Source organism: Haliotis asinina, chromosome 16 (genome assembly GCF_037392515.1).
Source record: "Haliotis asinina isolate JCU_RB_2024 chromosome 16, JCU_Hal_asi_v2, whole genome shotgun sequence".
NCBI classification, from domain to species: Eukaryota; Metazoa; Mollusca; class Gastropoda; order Lepetellida; family Haliotidae; genus Haliotis; species Haliotis asinina.
In genome coordinates, this window is record NC_090295.1 from 24,856,883 (window position 1) to 24,871,281 (window position 14,399).

A 14,399-nucleotide genomic window follows, 5' to 3' on the forward strand; every position below is an offset into this window, starting at 1 on the left:
GAAGCTGTATTCATTCACTCTTACCTTCTTTATACATGTATTATGTTATAGGATATTGCATATAGCACACATATCCATGCAATAAGTGCTTGCTCAAGGTGCTCTTATATGCTTCCCTTGATCACTGGATGTTTATTGTGGCGCTCTCATCCTTACGAGGTACCCAGTTTACAGCTGGGTTAACTTGGACACAGTCACAGTACTTTGTCCAAGTTTACTGCACATTGCTGTACCAGCAACTAGGTGCTTGCAGTCATTCATGTGGCCACCATCTGGTCAAATACCAATAGATTTGTGGGTTCTTTAAAGTGCACAGGGTTGTGTATTACTGTACTCTAAGGGTTCTGACATCATGGAAAGAGTCTGCAGACAAAGTTGACTCCAAGCTTTTTACACACAGTGGGCTCAATCCCGACACCTCAACCTCACTGGATCACTAGCCTGGTGCTTTAGCCAGCTTGCCCACTGCACCCCCAGTATCTTTCAGTAATATTCACAGATAATGAAAGATCGGCAGAGATTTTATCAGTTTATTGAAACAAAATGTAAAACCATCTTGGAATAATCTCATGCCATGTGTAATTTGGTAAAGAGTTGAAAAGTACATTGGTGTGAAGAAATTTGCAACTTTGAACTAGATAAGTATAGGATCTTCAGTCATGAAGTATTCTTTTCCTCAAGAAATATTTGTCTCCATATATGCCTTAAGTGAAGATCATGTTGGGTCTGTGCATGCGAAGCCTAAAACAAAGAAACTATTTTCTGTGTATGATCTGAATTCTCGAACATACTGTATTAAGATATCAACTCTCGAAAAAATTGAGTGAAACAGAGAAAAAGAAAAACAAGCAGTATAGCCACTGTAAATAATTACAAATAAATTACTTTGAAAAACATGCTTAAACACTGGAACCAGCAGTTTGTAGATATATGTACAAGGAAAAGGAAAAAGCATGTTGGTTGTTTTTTGTTTCGTAATTTGGGGAAAAATAAAAGTCACATGACAATAATGTTATGGCATATCTTCAAAACTTAGGTGATGTATATGGAGTTGTACTCCAGCGAAACCTGGATCTTGTCCAGTTTCAAGTTAATCATGCATTGTCATTGTGTGTTCATATGTACATGACCGAAATAAACAGGACCCATTTCTGCAATTAACGTGGGGACTTTAAAACTTTATAATATGTTACAAATGAAACTTGTATGCTTTAACCAGTGAAAATGTTCTCCCACTGTAGGCTGCAGAGACATTTATGCATTGACCCTGACCACTGGTCAAAAGAAGATCTTTGTTTATAGTTGTCATGGAAACCACAGTGAGTAATCAAATATCTATCTATCTATTAGTTAGTTAATTAATTAATTAATTAATTAAACTATGTAAAAATACAGAGGACATTAAGAAAATATCTACTCAACACACAAATGTGTGCTGTGTGAGCAATCATTTAGAGGATTTCTGTACATATACTGGACAAAGATAGTTAAGGATATATGTAAAAATTGAAATTGTGTATAATGACATATTTATTCACTGACACACTGATAAAATGTCAATAAAAAAATACCAATATCCCTCACTTATTTTTCCGAGTATATTATTTAAAAATGTAGGGTTATATTGGATTTACAAATGTGATGAAATGGAAATGAAGACAAGGAGGAAACAGGAGGAGGAGAAATTAAAGGTAAATGTGACTAGTTATTCAATTCCTTTGGAAATATTCATCTCTGTCGATATATATTATATATATCACTTTTTCTTAAATGCAATTGTACTGGCTTGTAGTATGCTTGCAAAATGGATTATCAACAACTTTGTTTGAATGGTATATTTTAACATGTGCTTGTCTTCTCATTTCTATTAACATTTTTATTAAACTGTTTAAGATACAACAAATAACTTCAGAAAGATGAGAGTTTATACACATTCTTTATATATATTACAATTAAGTACAATCCAAGAAGAAACTTTTTACAACGTATCTCCTTTTTTCCTACAGAGATTATGGATGTATTCTCATCTCCTGGTTGGATGCAGCTATCCAAATTGTTACTAAGTGGTTAAAGTACACGGTTGCCACCCTAAAGACCAGGTTCAATTCCCCACATAGGTACAAGCCCATTCCTAGTGCCCACCACTGTGATGTTGCTGGAAACTTGCTAAACATGCAGCATGAAACTAAACTCACTCTCATATCACCTGCTCATTCATATGCTCACCTTCTCTCAAGCCCCTGTACCTTCCATTCACCTGTCCCTGAACGTGCCTTCCCACTACTCACTCATTCACTCACGTTCCCAATCATTCATGCATCTTCCATTCACCTGTCCCCTAACTCACTTACTCACTCACTCACTCACTCACTCACTCATTCACTCACCTTCCCAACTGCTCATGCATCTTCCATTCACCGGTCCTCTAACTCACCTTCCCTGTCCACCTGCTCACTCACCTCTTTTACTCACTCACTCTATCACTGATTAATATAAATTCAGTCAAAATGCTTCATTAGATTTATGATATTTGGCATGACTCATGAGGCTAAAATGTCTTGAAAGAACTACACCTGTGTAGTTTCAAGTTGCCCAAGTAGAATGACTTCTGATACATGTAATTTGAAAGCCAACCGCCTCAGCAGTTTAAATGTGTGTACTGCCTGAACAATTAATGTTTTAAGTTGATGTAATATAGAACAATACACCAGGTGTGAACGGATACCAGGTAGGATGAGATGAGATTGTTAACCTTCTTGTCCCTCAAGGCACCTTAGGATGTATACTCCCAAGGGAGATGAAAATGAAAATTGATACTACTGATCCATTGACCAGTGTAATGATGTAGCACTCAGGGCATGATGAAGATTTGTTGAATAAATAATGATATGCCCATTGTGAGTTTTATGGTTTGATGATGTTAAGTTTGACAATGGTATCATATGGGACACATGAAATACAAAGAAACCTTTAAGTTATGTTTTGATGACCATGTCGTTTTCTTCTTGTTCATGATTCCGAAAAGACCAATTCAAATATACTTTTCATTATGAAGTATCCATTCTATCATGACCTTACCCAAATATGTTGAATATTTTGATGAGCCTTGCCTACAGATTGTGATACTATTTGGTGACCTACCCTATTTCAATCTGAACCCCAGCCCCACCCAAACCCCACAAAACTCCAACATTTTATACATAAGAATAAATGACTAGTTCCCAAGCATCAAAATAGTTCTGGACATTTGATATTTTGATATTTTTAAGATTGATGACATGAGTTCGCTGCATAAAGCTTTAATTTGGATTAAGTTGAGAATGTGAAAAGAGCATTCTAGTCAAGCTTCAGATTGCCCTAAATGAGCTGTGAGAAGTTGCAAGCTGACACAGTCCAAACTTTCCACAGAGAACCTCAGGTCTTTGGCCCTGCTGAAGGCAAGTCTCCCAGGTCAGAGCTGCTGGCTGATGTGTCTTTCGTGTCAGTGCTGGTATCAACATCAGTACTGGTATCCACATCTTCCTTGGCAGACTGGCCTCCCATGTCCTTTTCATCTTCAGCTTTTGTTTCTCCAGTTGTGTTCTGTTCTGGCTTGGGATCTGAGGTCTTCTTATTGTCGTCAGACTCTGATATCACCTGCACTGTGTCCCCGGGCCTGCCTTCATGCAGATACACCCCAAGAGGGCTGCTTTCTGAAGGCTTCCGGCCAATCAGGAATGTACTCACGAACCTGAAACATCAAGACAGGCAATAGGAGGAACCTAACTTGTGAATTTTAAATGTACATTACAAGATAAAATTCATGTACATCATTTATGGATTTGAGTAGAAGGATTCTGTACAACATGCTTTAAACCAGGGAAGGGTTGGAATGTTTAGGGTACGGTGTTCACCAGGGTATTCACTGAAGACTTGTTATGTAGGTAAATAAAATATTGAACCAAATTTAAATACTGAACCATATTTAAATATCTAATACTTCGTGTGCTGCTGGAAGATGAGAGTAGTCATATTTACTTAAACGGATACTGCAAGTCGCAGGTGTAAATGTGCAATACTTACTTGGATGGACTCCCTGGATCAGAATTTGGTGATGCTGGAGTGTCTGCTGCTTTGTCTTCTGGCGTACTTGAATTAGGTTTGGGATCAGTTTTGTCATCCAAATCCACTGTCGTAAATCCATCGTCCGGACTGTTTGGCCTGGGTTCAGTCTCCAAAGGTTTCATGGCAACAACATCTATTCTAGAGGGACCATTTTGTTTATGTTTGTTGTCTGGCGCTTCCCTGAAACTGACCGACTGCCTGTTTCTGCAGAATCGTGGAATGATCACATTCAGGAGGATGAGTGTGTACAAAAGAAGAATTGCTACACTTAGAGCCAGAGCAAATGCTAAAACTCCGTATTTCCCAAAGGCTGTTTTATCCCTTGTGTGTGTGCCCGTACAGCATGGCGACTTTGTAGATGGTTTATTTGTTGAAGTGCTCAGGATAGTTGTTTTACTGGCTGGTAGTCTGCCTCCCGCTGTTGATGATAAAGAACTAGTAATATCCTGAATTTGCCCAGTGGTGGTTTCTGAGGAACTGTTAGGTGAGGGAGATAATGACCCAGTTGATGACCGCCCTGTCACTGGTACTGTATTATCATCCGTTGAGTGGTCTTGGGTGTTCCCTGAGGAACTGCTGGTTGAAAATGGAGTTGTGGTAATTTCACTAGGTGATTGGTCTGTCGCTGTTGTTAACCCACTCGTGGATGGCTCCCCTCCTGCTGGATCGTCAGCCATGTCCTTTGTATTAGTAGAGACGTCAGGCATAGTTCCGGATCCCTCACCTACCTGTGTTGTCATCGCTGCAGTGCCGTCTGTAGTGGGCATTGTCGTGCTGTCTGCATCCCCTGATGCTCGTCTTTTTCTAACATCTCTTTCAGACCGACGTCTAGGCAAGAACGGTTCATCAACACGCACGTCTCCCCTTCGAGGTCCATCGTCAATGTATTCAACAACTTCGAAGTCGTTCTCTGTAAACCAATATCAGACAAGATCGCCAATACAATTAAGACTAGACAGAGTATGACAGTGACAACTTTGCTAAACAATGCCTTGGTATTGTTACAAGGTTTAACCTTGTTTCATTTCAACATTTCAGTGTGTTTGCAACGTTAGATGGTTGTTGTCTAACGTCGAACTCAGCAATAGTCCAGCTACATGGCTGCAGTCTGTGAATCAACAGCCTGAGCATTGATGTGAGCAGTTGGGATGCGATGACATGTCAACCAAGTCGACTTGACCATCCGATCCCATCAGTCCCGTTAGATCCCGTAACCAGAGGCATTGCTGAAGACCAGTTCTAACCCAGATCTTCGTTGGTAGCATTTGTAACATTGTCGAAACAGAAAGATCCTGAAGCATCACAGAAATCTACTAACCTGGTCTTCTTCAGATCAGACTAAAGTTTAACCAATAGTTCCTACCTATCACGCTGATGTTGATATATTTCTGCACCACATCAACGTCAGCGTGCCCTGCACATGTGTACCGCCCCGTATCACTGAAGTCAATGTTGAGCAGGATCAGACGGGCAAACATCCCACGCCTATACTGTACAGAAAATACCCTGCATAAAAAGAGACATTTGCTAAGTCGACGCGCAAACAGATAGTGGTTTGAATACACAATGCCATTTGGAAAGTCGTCAAATGTAACATGCATGTTATATCTGGGATTTCACTTTCTTAGGAAAGTACTGAGTGGGTTAGATGTCTCACTTTGTGTGCTTGCAAGTAGGCGACTCTGAGAGCGTGGGTTACTATCCTGTAAGTGACTCACCGTAACAGAAGTACTAGAATCTCTACTTTACTAAGGAAGCGTAATCCCTAACATATGTTAGGCAGTTGTAGTTTGCTTCTGATTTTGCTAACGCACACACGCACACACGCACGCACGCACGGCTCAATAATCTCTCTGGCTCCAGTATTTAAGAATATTCTAAGATCTGTTACTGGCCTTTAGATATATGATTTCAAATAAGATAACTACATTTCTGGGACTGGATGTCAATTCAGAAAACCTGCAGACACCTGCTGAAGACATTCTCACATCTTTGGCTCTTTGGTCAGGTGAGTATAATCCAATCACGCGTATGTTGTTACCTTCCAGACATCCCGATTGGTTGGTTATGTCGGTCATACCAAGCGAACTGACTGACTGACTGTCGGCCATAGCAGCTTGCATCACATAAGATAGTGACATTCTCTCCCCTGGCGACCTGGATGATGGGTACTTGTGGTACCAGCTGAAGGCTGCAGTCCTGACCATGAAGCACACCTATAGTAATAAAGAAACTACATAAAAAATGTGTCGTTTTTTTATATTCTGATTCAGGTTTGTTGAAATTGCCAACTGTTCACACCTAATAGACGGAAACAATGACAATATGTACCATTAACTGCCCTCAACTCATTAATACCGCCATACACACTGACACCTCTCCTACAACAGGAAGCGCATACTGACACTGTTCCTACAACGGGAAGCCCATACTGACACTGTTCCTACAACAGGAATCTCACACTGACACTGTTCCTACAGCAGGCAAGCTCATACTGTCACTCTTCCTACAACAGGAAACTCATACTGACACTGTTCCAACAACAGGAAGCTCATACTGACACTGTTCCTACAACAGGAAGCTCATACTAACACTGTTCCTACAACAGGAAGCTCATACTGACACTGTTCCTACAACAGGAAGCTCATACTGACACTGTTCCTACAACAGGAAGCTCATACTGACACTGTTCCTACAACAGTAGGCACAAACCTTACCGTTCGTACACAAGGAAGTACACACTGACACTATTCCTACAACAGGAAGCTCATACTGACACTGTTCCTACAACTGGAAGCTCATACTGACACTGTTCCTACAACAGGAAGCTCATACTGACACTGTTCCTACAACAGGAATCTCATACTGACACTCTTCCTACAACAGTAGGCACAAACTCCACTTTTCGTACACCAGGAAGTACACACTGACACTGTTCCTACAACAGGAATCTCACACTGACACTGTTCCTACAGCAGGCAAGCTCATACTGTCACTCTTTCTACAACAGGAAACTCATACTGACACTGTTCCTACAACAGGAAGCTCATACTGACACTGTTCCTACAACAGGAAGCTCATACTAACACTGTTCCTACAACAGGAAGCTCATATTGACACTGTTCCTACAACAGGCAGCTCATACTGACACTGTTCCTACAACAGGAAGCTCATACTGACACTGTTCCTACAACAGTAGGCACAAACCTTACCGTTCGTACACAAGGAAGTACACACTGACACTATTCCTACAACAGGAAGCTCATACTGACACTGTTCCTACAACTGGAAGTTCATACTGACACTGTTCCTACAACAGGAAGCTCATACTGACACTGTTCCTACAGCAGGCAAGCTCATACTGTCACTCTTCCTACAACAGGAAACCCATACTGACACTGTTCCTACAACAGGAAGCTCATAGTGACACTGTTCCTACAACAGGAAGCTCATACTAACACTGTTCCTACAACAGGCAGCTCATACTGACACTGTTCCTACAACAGGAAGCTCATACTGACACTGTTCCTACAACAGTAGGCACAAACCTTACCGTTCGTACACCAGGAAGTACACACTGACACTGTTCCTACAACTGGAAGCTCATACTGACACTGTTCCTACAACAGGAAGCTCATAGTGACACTGTTCCTACAACAGTAGGCACAAGCCTTACCGTTCGCACACCAGGAAGTACACACTGACACTGTTCCTACAACAGGAAGCTCATACTGACACTGTTCCTACAACTGGAAGCTCATACTGACACTGTTCCTACAACAGGAATCTCATACTGACACTCTTCCTACAACAGTAGGCACAAACTCCACTTTTCGTACACCAGGAAGTACACACTGACACTGTTCCTACAACAGGAATCTCACACTGACACTGTTCCTACAGCAGGCAAGCTCATACTGTCACTCTTTCTACAACAGGAAACTCATACTGACACTGTTCCTACAACAGGAAGCTCATACTAACACTGTTCCTACAACAGGAAGCTCATACTAACACTGTTCCTACAACAGGCAGCTCATACTGACACTGTTCCTACAACAGGAAGCTCATACTGACACTGTTCCTACAACAGTAGGCACAAACCTTACCGTTCGTACACAAGGAAGTACACACTGACACTATTCCTACAACAGGAAGCTCATACTGACACTGTTCCTACAACTGGAAGCTCATACTGACACTGTTCCTACAACAGGAAGCTCATACTGACACTGTTCCTACAGCAGGGAAGCTCATACTGTCACTCTTCCTACAACAGGAAACTCATACTGACACTGTTCCTACAACAGGAAGCTCATAGTGACACTGTTCCTACAACAGGAAGCTCATACTAACACTGTTCCTACAACAGGCAGCTCATACTGACACTGTTCCTACAACAGGAAGCTCATACTGACACTGTTCCTACAGCAGGGAAGCTCATACTGTCACTCTTCCTACAACAGGAAACTCATACTGACACTGTTCCTACAACAGGCAGCTCATACTGACACTGTTCCTACAACAGGAAGCTCATACTGACACTGTTCCTACAACAGTAGGCACAAACCTTACCGTTCGTACACCAGGAAGTACACACTGACACTGTTCCTACAACAGGAAGCTCATACTGACACTGTTCCTACAACTGGAAGCTCATACTGACACTGTTCCTACAACAGGAAGCTCATACTGACACTGTTCCTACAACAGTAGGCACAAGCCTTACCGTTCGCACACAAGGAAGTACACACTGTTCCTACAACAGGAAGCTCATACTGACACTGTTCCTACAACAGGAAGCTCATACTGACACTGTTCCTACAACAGGAATCTCACACTGACACTCTTCCTACAACAGTAGGCACAAACTCCACTTTTCGTACACCAGGAAGTACACACTGACACTGTTCCTACAACAGGAATCTCACACTGACACTGTTCCTACAGCAGGCAAGCTCATACTGTCACTCTTTCTACAACAGGAAACTCATACTGACACTGTTCCTACAACAGGAAGCTCATACTAACACTGTTCCTACAACAGGAAGCTCATACTAACACTGTTCCTACAACAGGCAGCTCATACTGACACTGTTCCTACAACAGGAAGCTCATACTGACACTGTTCCTACAACAGTAGGCACAAACCTTACCGTTCGTACACAAGGAAGTACACACTGACACTATTCCTACAACAGGAAGCTCATACTGACACTGTTCCTACAACTGGAAGCTCATACTGACACTGTTCCTACAACAGGAAGCTCATACTGACACTGTTCCTACAGCAGGCAAGCTCATACTGTCACTCTTCCTACAACAGGAAACTCATACTGACACTGTTCCTACAACAGGAAGCTCATAGTGACACTGTTCCTACAACAGGAAGCTCATACTAACACTGTTCCTACAACTGGAAGCTCATACTGACACTGTTCCTACAACAGGAAGCTCATACTGACACTGTTCCTACAACAGTAGACACAAACCTTACCGTTCGCACACAAGGAAGTACACACTGTTCCTACAACAGGAAGCTCATACTGACACTGTTCCTACAACAGGAAGCTCATACTGACACTGTTCCTACAACAGGAATCTCATACTGACACTCTTCCTACAACAGTAGGCACAAACTCCACTTTTCGTACAACAGGAAGTACACACTGACACTGTTCCTACAACAGGAAGCTCATACTGTCACTGTTCCTACAACAGTAGGCACAAACTCCACCGTTCGTACACCAGGAAGTACAGACTGACAATTTGGGCGGCTGTTCCAAGGGCGAAATGAATCATGTCATCACATCTGTTGCCGCCTGATTCTCACGACCTGTCTGGACGGGCGTATATATGACTGAAATCGACTGGTGGATGGATAAACAGTGTTGGAGATAAATATTTTCTTTACTGGCTTTTCCACAAACCATATATTCTTGAATATTCCTTAAGCGCCACGACAGCGAGATTCACTGATAGACCTATTCTTGACTGACGTATATACGGTTGAGAAAAACTGTTTGAAATAAGAAAACAAATAGCCGTCGACGCTTCAGTAATTATTTCAAGCATGAGTGTATTGCACTGGTGGTTTTTAAGCGTTTTGTTTTTCATTTTGTCGTGTTTTTTCACTAGATAACCTACATAGTTAACAATTTACTTTGATATCTATTTTTCTTATCCACTTTATTTCACTACAGAATCAAACAGGGTATCAACTGTGAAACACAGAAGTATCTGTCCTTGAAGTACCAAACGGAAGTACGGACATTTCTGACATATCTACTTGGTTGTGTAGCTCCTTACGGTGGCAGTTGATACCGGATCTATAGAACCCTACAGTATACACATTACATGGATGGATTGTACACTGATCGGAGTAGAAGCTCAGTGAACGTGCGAAGTAAAGGTCCAGGCTGTTTGGCTAGTAATAACTGTGTATGTTGGTGTCAACAAAGGTTAGAAACCGTTAGTGGTCGATGTTACTGTCTGTTCTGCCATATTCCTTCCCGATCCTACAAAACGTGGAAACTGTCTGTGAAGCACGCGTGTATAGTGTCTATACATTATACATTATTTGTTTGAAAACGTGTTGTTTAGGTCGGTAAAGCACGTACACATTATTTGTTTGAAAACGTGTTGTTTAGGTGAGTAAAGCACGTGTACAGTATTTGTTTGAAAACGTGTTGTTTAGGTCAGTAAAGCACGTATACATTATTTCTGCAGAGACCTTGTAAACTATGTATGTAAAGTACCAGTCTGTCTCACAGCCGTGAACCATTTTATTTTACCTACAGCAAAGCTCTCCCTGCAATGCTGAAGTCTAGGTTTCTCCGGGTTCTCAATCTCCTTTCCAATTTAAAAGGGTTTATTTGTAATTAAAATTAAAAATTAAAATTATAGGTAATCAGAGACTAAATACGTGTATAGTTTGTTTTTGAAAGGACACTTACACTATGCTGGTTGAGCACGTGTACATTATGTCACTTAAGAACCTGTAGATGTATAGCTGTTGATCACGTGTACACATTGTGTGTGAAGATCGTGTCCGTTATATCGGCAGCTGTGAAGAACATGTGCCCTATATCTGTGAATAAAGTGTACATTCTCTCTGTTGCGCACGTGTAAGTTATATCCGTGTAACACGTGTTCACCATTTGTGTGAAGAACGTGTAGATTATATCTGTTGAGCACGTGTAAGTTATATCCGTGTCGCACGTTTATACCATGTGTGAAGAACGTGTAGATTATATTTGTTGAGCACATATACATTATGCCTGTAAAGCACGTTCTTAGATGAAACAGTGGGTTATCTGTTTTCTGTTTGGGTCATCTCATTGGCAAACTGGTCAGTGGTAGAATGACCGTGAACCTTGCATTCTAGTGAACAGTACTTTATACAAGCTTATCCAAGTTAAAATGGGGTATTGACAAACATGTATTCATCTAATAGACAGACTTGTTCCAAAGAATCCTGCTGCTGATTTGATACTACAGTTTTTTAGAACTGTGTCCACACATTTTCCTTTCTTCTTACTACAAGGCTATGATCTAAAATAAGCTTGAAGAAAGACGTCACGTTAAATTGTGCTTATATTTCATAATAAATATAAAAATCACGATCCATGATGACTGATGTTTTGAATCCTATTTCTAAAACATATTCTCATTCCTATTTCTAAAACTGTACACTCATAACCTGTATTTGTAACTTATCGATGGATAGTAAATATTTAAGCACAGAAAAATGACACTCACCTATTCCAAAAGAAACAAGAACCAAAATCGTTAATCGCAGCATGTTCTAACACTGTCTCAAGTCCCGGCTGCGAGACGTGCGTGTTTGGGTCAGGCGTGACGAGTTGTGCGCTGATGGCGAGAGACGACGCCTGCATGGTGTACAGGAACTCGAGTCTTCCTTCCGTCTCCTGCCCAGTCGTACACACTAGTGTAGCTAAATGTGCCGAGGCGTACACTGATACGTTGTACATGTCTCGGATACTACTTCTACATGCATGGAAGTGTATAGCCTTTATTCATACATATTATTGTTTTTTGCATGGAAATGAACTCAATGTCTGCTTGATAATGACCCCAAATGGGTCATGCCTTTGAATCAAGGAATATTTAATCCTACGACTGACCCACGTTTGGGATGCGGGCAGTGTGCGAAATAACTTCCAAATATTCCTAGGCGGTCTGGCTAACTATGCCTGATATTTACTATCAATAAAATAATTCAATAGTACAATATATGAATGTAGACACGGGTTTCATCACTAAGCTTCGAATATGATGAACGGTTTTTCTGCCCATAACCGTAAAGTGTATTATAACTTAACAAGTTGCTAAATTGCCCCATGAAAATCCACCAGCCATTCGGGCCAGTGACTGTGGAGATTTAGTGGTCCAACTGTTTTTTGACCATCCCTGCTTGCGGCCCAGTGGCTATTTCACACACTGGATGGGGCGGTTGTTTGTATGATAACGGTTAGTATGGGTGATGTCCGATAACGTAGACATTCTCGGACCTAGCGCATGTCATTGTCTTGGATTCTGTACACAATCCACCATTCGATAAGCCGATTTCACATTTATAAACAAATTGAAGATTTCTTCAATTTATCAAGTTTATCAATGATGTTTTAAAGATTTCTGTAATTAACTGAAGATATCTTACACTGTTGTAATCAGTTTCTCATATCCAAAAAAGAAATACTTATATCTCAATATATTATAGCGATATCACGAACCTATTCGTGATATCTCTAAATTAGTTTAAGATATCCGCAAACAAGAGTCATAGTGTACATAACTGTATTAGAAATCAATTAAAGGTATCTTGAGGTCTATTCAATTCAACTAAAGGTGTCCTCAATTCAGTTAGAGATATTTTTACGTAGATTATTGGTGTCTGTCGTGCTTGCCATTACAAATGCCCTGAAATCAAATGAAAGATTTCCTTAAACCAATCACTGATACCTATATTACAAGTATAACGAAGGAATGGCATATTCTTCCTCACATGACTTTAAGAAGCTTTTATCTTGCAGAAATCCTACTACCCAATTTCACATTGCCTTTTATATACACCATGCTTTGATATTACACCAAACTTTGTATTGCTAACTGAATTATATTTCTGTTCTGCCCATGCATATTTCTATATTGACATATGCATGTAACTCTTTTGTATATTGGCCTATGGCCTTTCGTGCTATAAAGCATTGATTGACTGATATACCCTTAAAGTGTCTACAATACTAATTCAAAAATTTATTTACAAACATGAATTCTGAAGTTTTTTGTTAAAATCAGTATATGTATAGTCTTAAAAGTGTACTTTATGAACATCGTATTGAGTTAGTAACTTGGATCACATCATTTCCATGTAAATACATACTGTAGACAACAAATGGAACATGTGTAAGAACCCTAGCTATTTTTATATGGTAGAATGACAGAATCTTCGTAATGTTTTATACTTTATTTTAGTCTCATTCTGCACCTCACAGTAAGCCTTGTAACTCTCAGTATAACCTCCACTGCATGCTTACAGCACTCCTTGCTCCAGCTCTGTTTCATCTCTGTTGTTCCACTGAAAGTCGAGCTGGTCACAGGTCAAGTTTCATGTAAAGACTAAGCTCACACGCTGTCTTGTACTTCTGGAGGAAGGCTATGTTTTCTGCCATGAGACTTCCATGGTGATTTAAGGTAGGTAGATACCTACAGTATGTCTTTTTGCTCATTGTACAAATCATTTATTCTCATGAAATGTGCACCATTTGTAATTGTATGCGTCTTTGCATTAAAAAATAACTTTTTACTGATTTCACCTGTTCACTTCCTGTTTACACAAAGCAGCTTGCTTGGTAGGGACCTTAGACATGGTAAATAGTCATCTAGTGCAAACAAAACACATTATATTTTACTGATTACCTTACATGGTCTTTCGTCCACACCAAGAACACATCTTCATGTGGTTAACAATTTTGTTAGAATTTATGTTTAATATGCTGTCTCCATGAAAGTGTATTGTACGTTACCCCATGAAGATATCAGTAGGTAATAAGTAGATATCACTAACAATGTGGTTATAAGAAATATATGTTTTGATGAGATAGTAGTACTCATCTTCAGTTTTATGCTGGGACGAAACAATATCCATCTCATAGCTACTAAATTGAAGCCTATGTCTGACCATGGTGCTTCACGGGTGTAGATCTAAGGTTGTAATGATGGGTGTAATGTACGTGACCAATAGAAGATAAATACTGTACATCAAGTGTCAA

General features: G+C 40.4%; 1 protein-coding gene across 1 annotated transcript; it reads right to left on the minus strand.

Annotated features, from left to right (window-relative positions):
- Positions 1-516: 516 nt before the first annotated feature.
- Positions 517-12,007, minus strand: LOC137268445 (uncharacterized). Its single transcript, XM_067803012.1, has 5 exons — positions 11,866-12,007; positions 6,146-6,320; positions 5,468-5,610; positions 4,063-5,014; positions 517-3,730 (listed from the first exon to the last, which is right to left on the minus strand). Exons 1-5 carry the CDS (start codon positions 11,906-11,908, stop codon positions 3,415-3,417), a joined length of 1,629 nt encoding a protein of 542 aa, XP_067659113.1. The 5' UTR covers positions 11,909-12,007; the 3' UTR covers positions 517-3,414.
- Positions 12,008-14,399: the final 2,392 nt, after the last annotated feature.

Excerpts from the sequence above, each read along its gene's own strand:
- LOC137268445 (XM_067803012.1), bottom strand. The coding sequence starts at position 11,908 with ATGCTGCGATTAACGATTTTGGTTCTTGTTTCTTTTGGAATAG. Across the intron at positions 6,321-11,865 it reads TCTTGTTTCTTTTGGAATAG|GTGTGCTTCATGGTCAGGAC; the intron begins GTGAGTGTCATT and ends TTATTACTATAG. Across the intron at positions 3,731-4,062 it reads GATCCAGGGAGTCCATCCAA|GTTCGTGAGTACATTCCTGA; the intron begins GTAAGTATTGCA and ends TTGATGTTTCAG.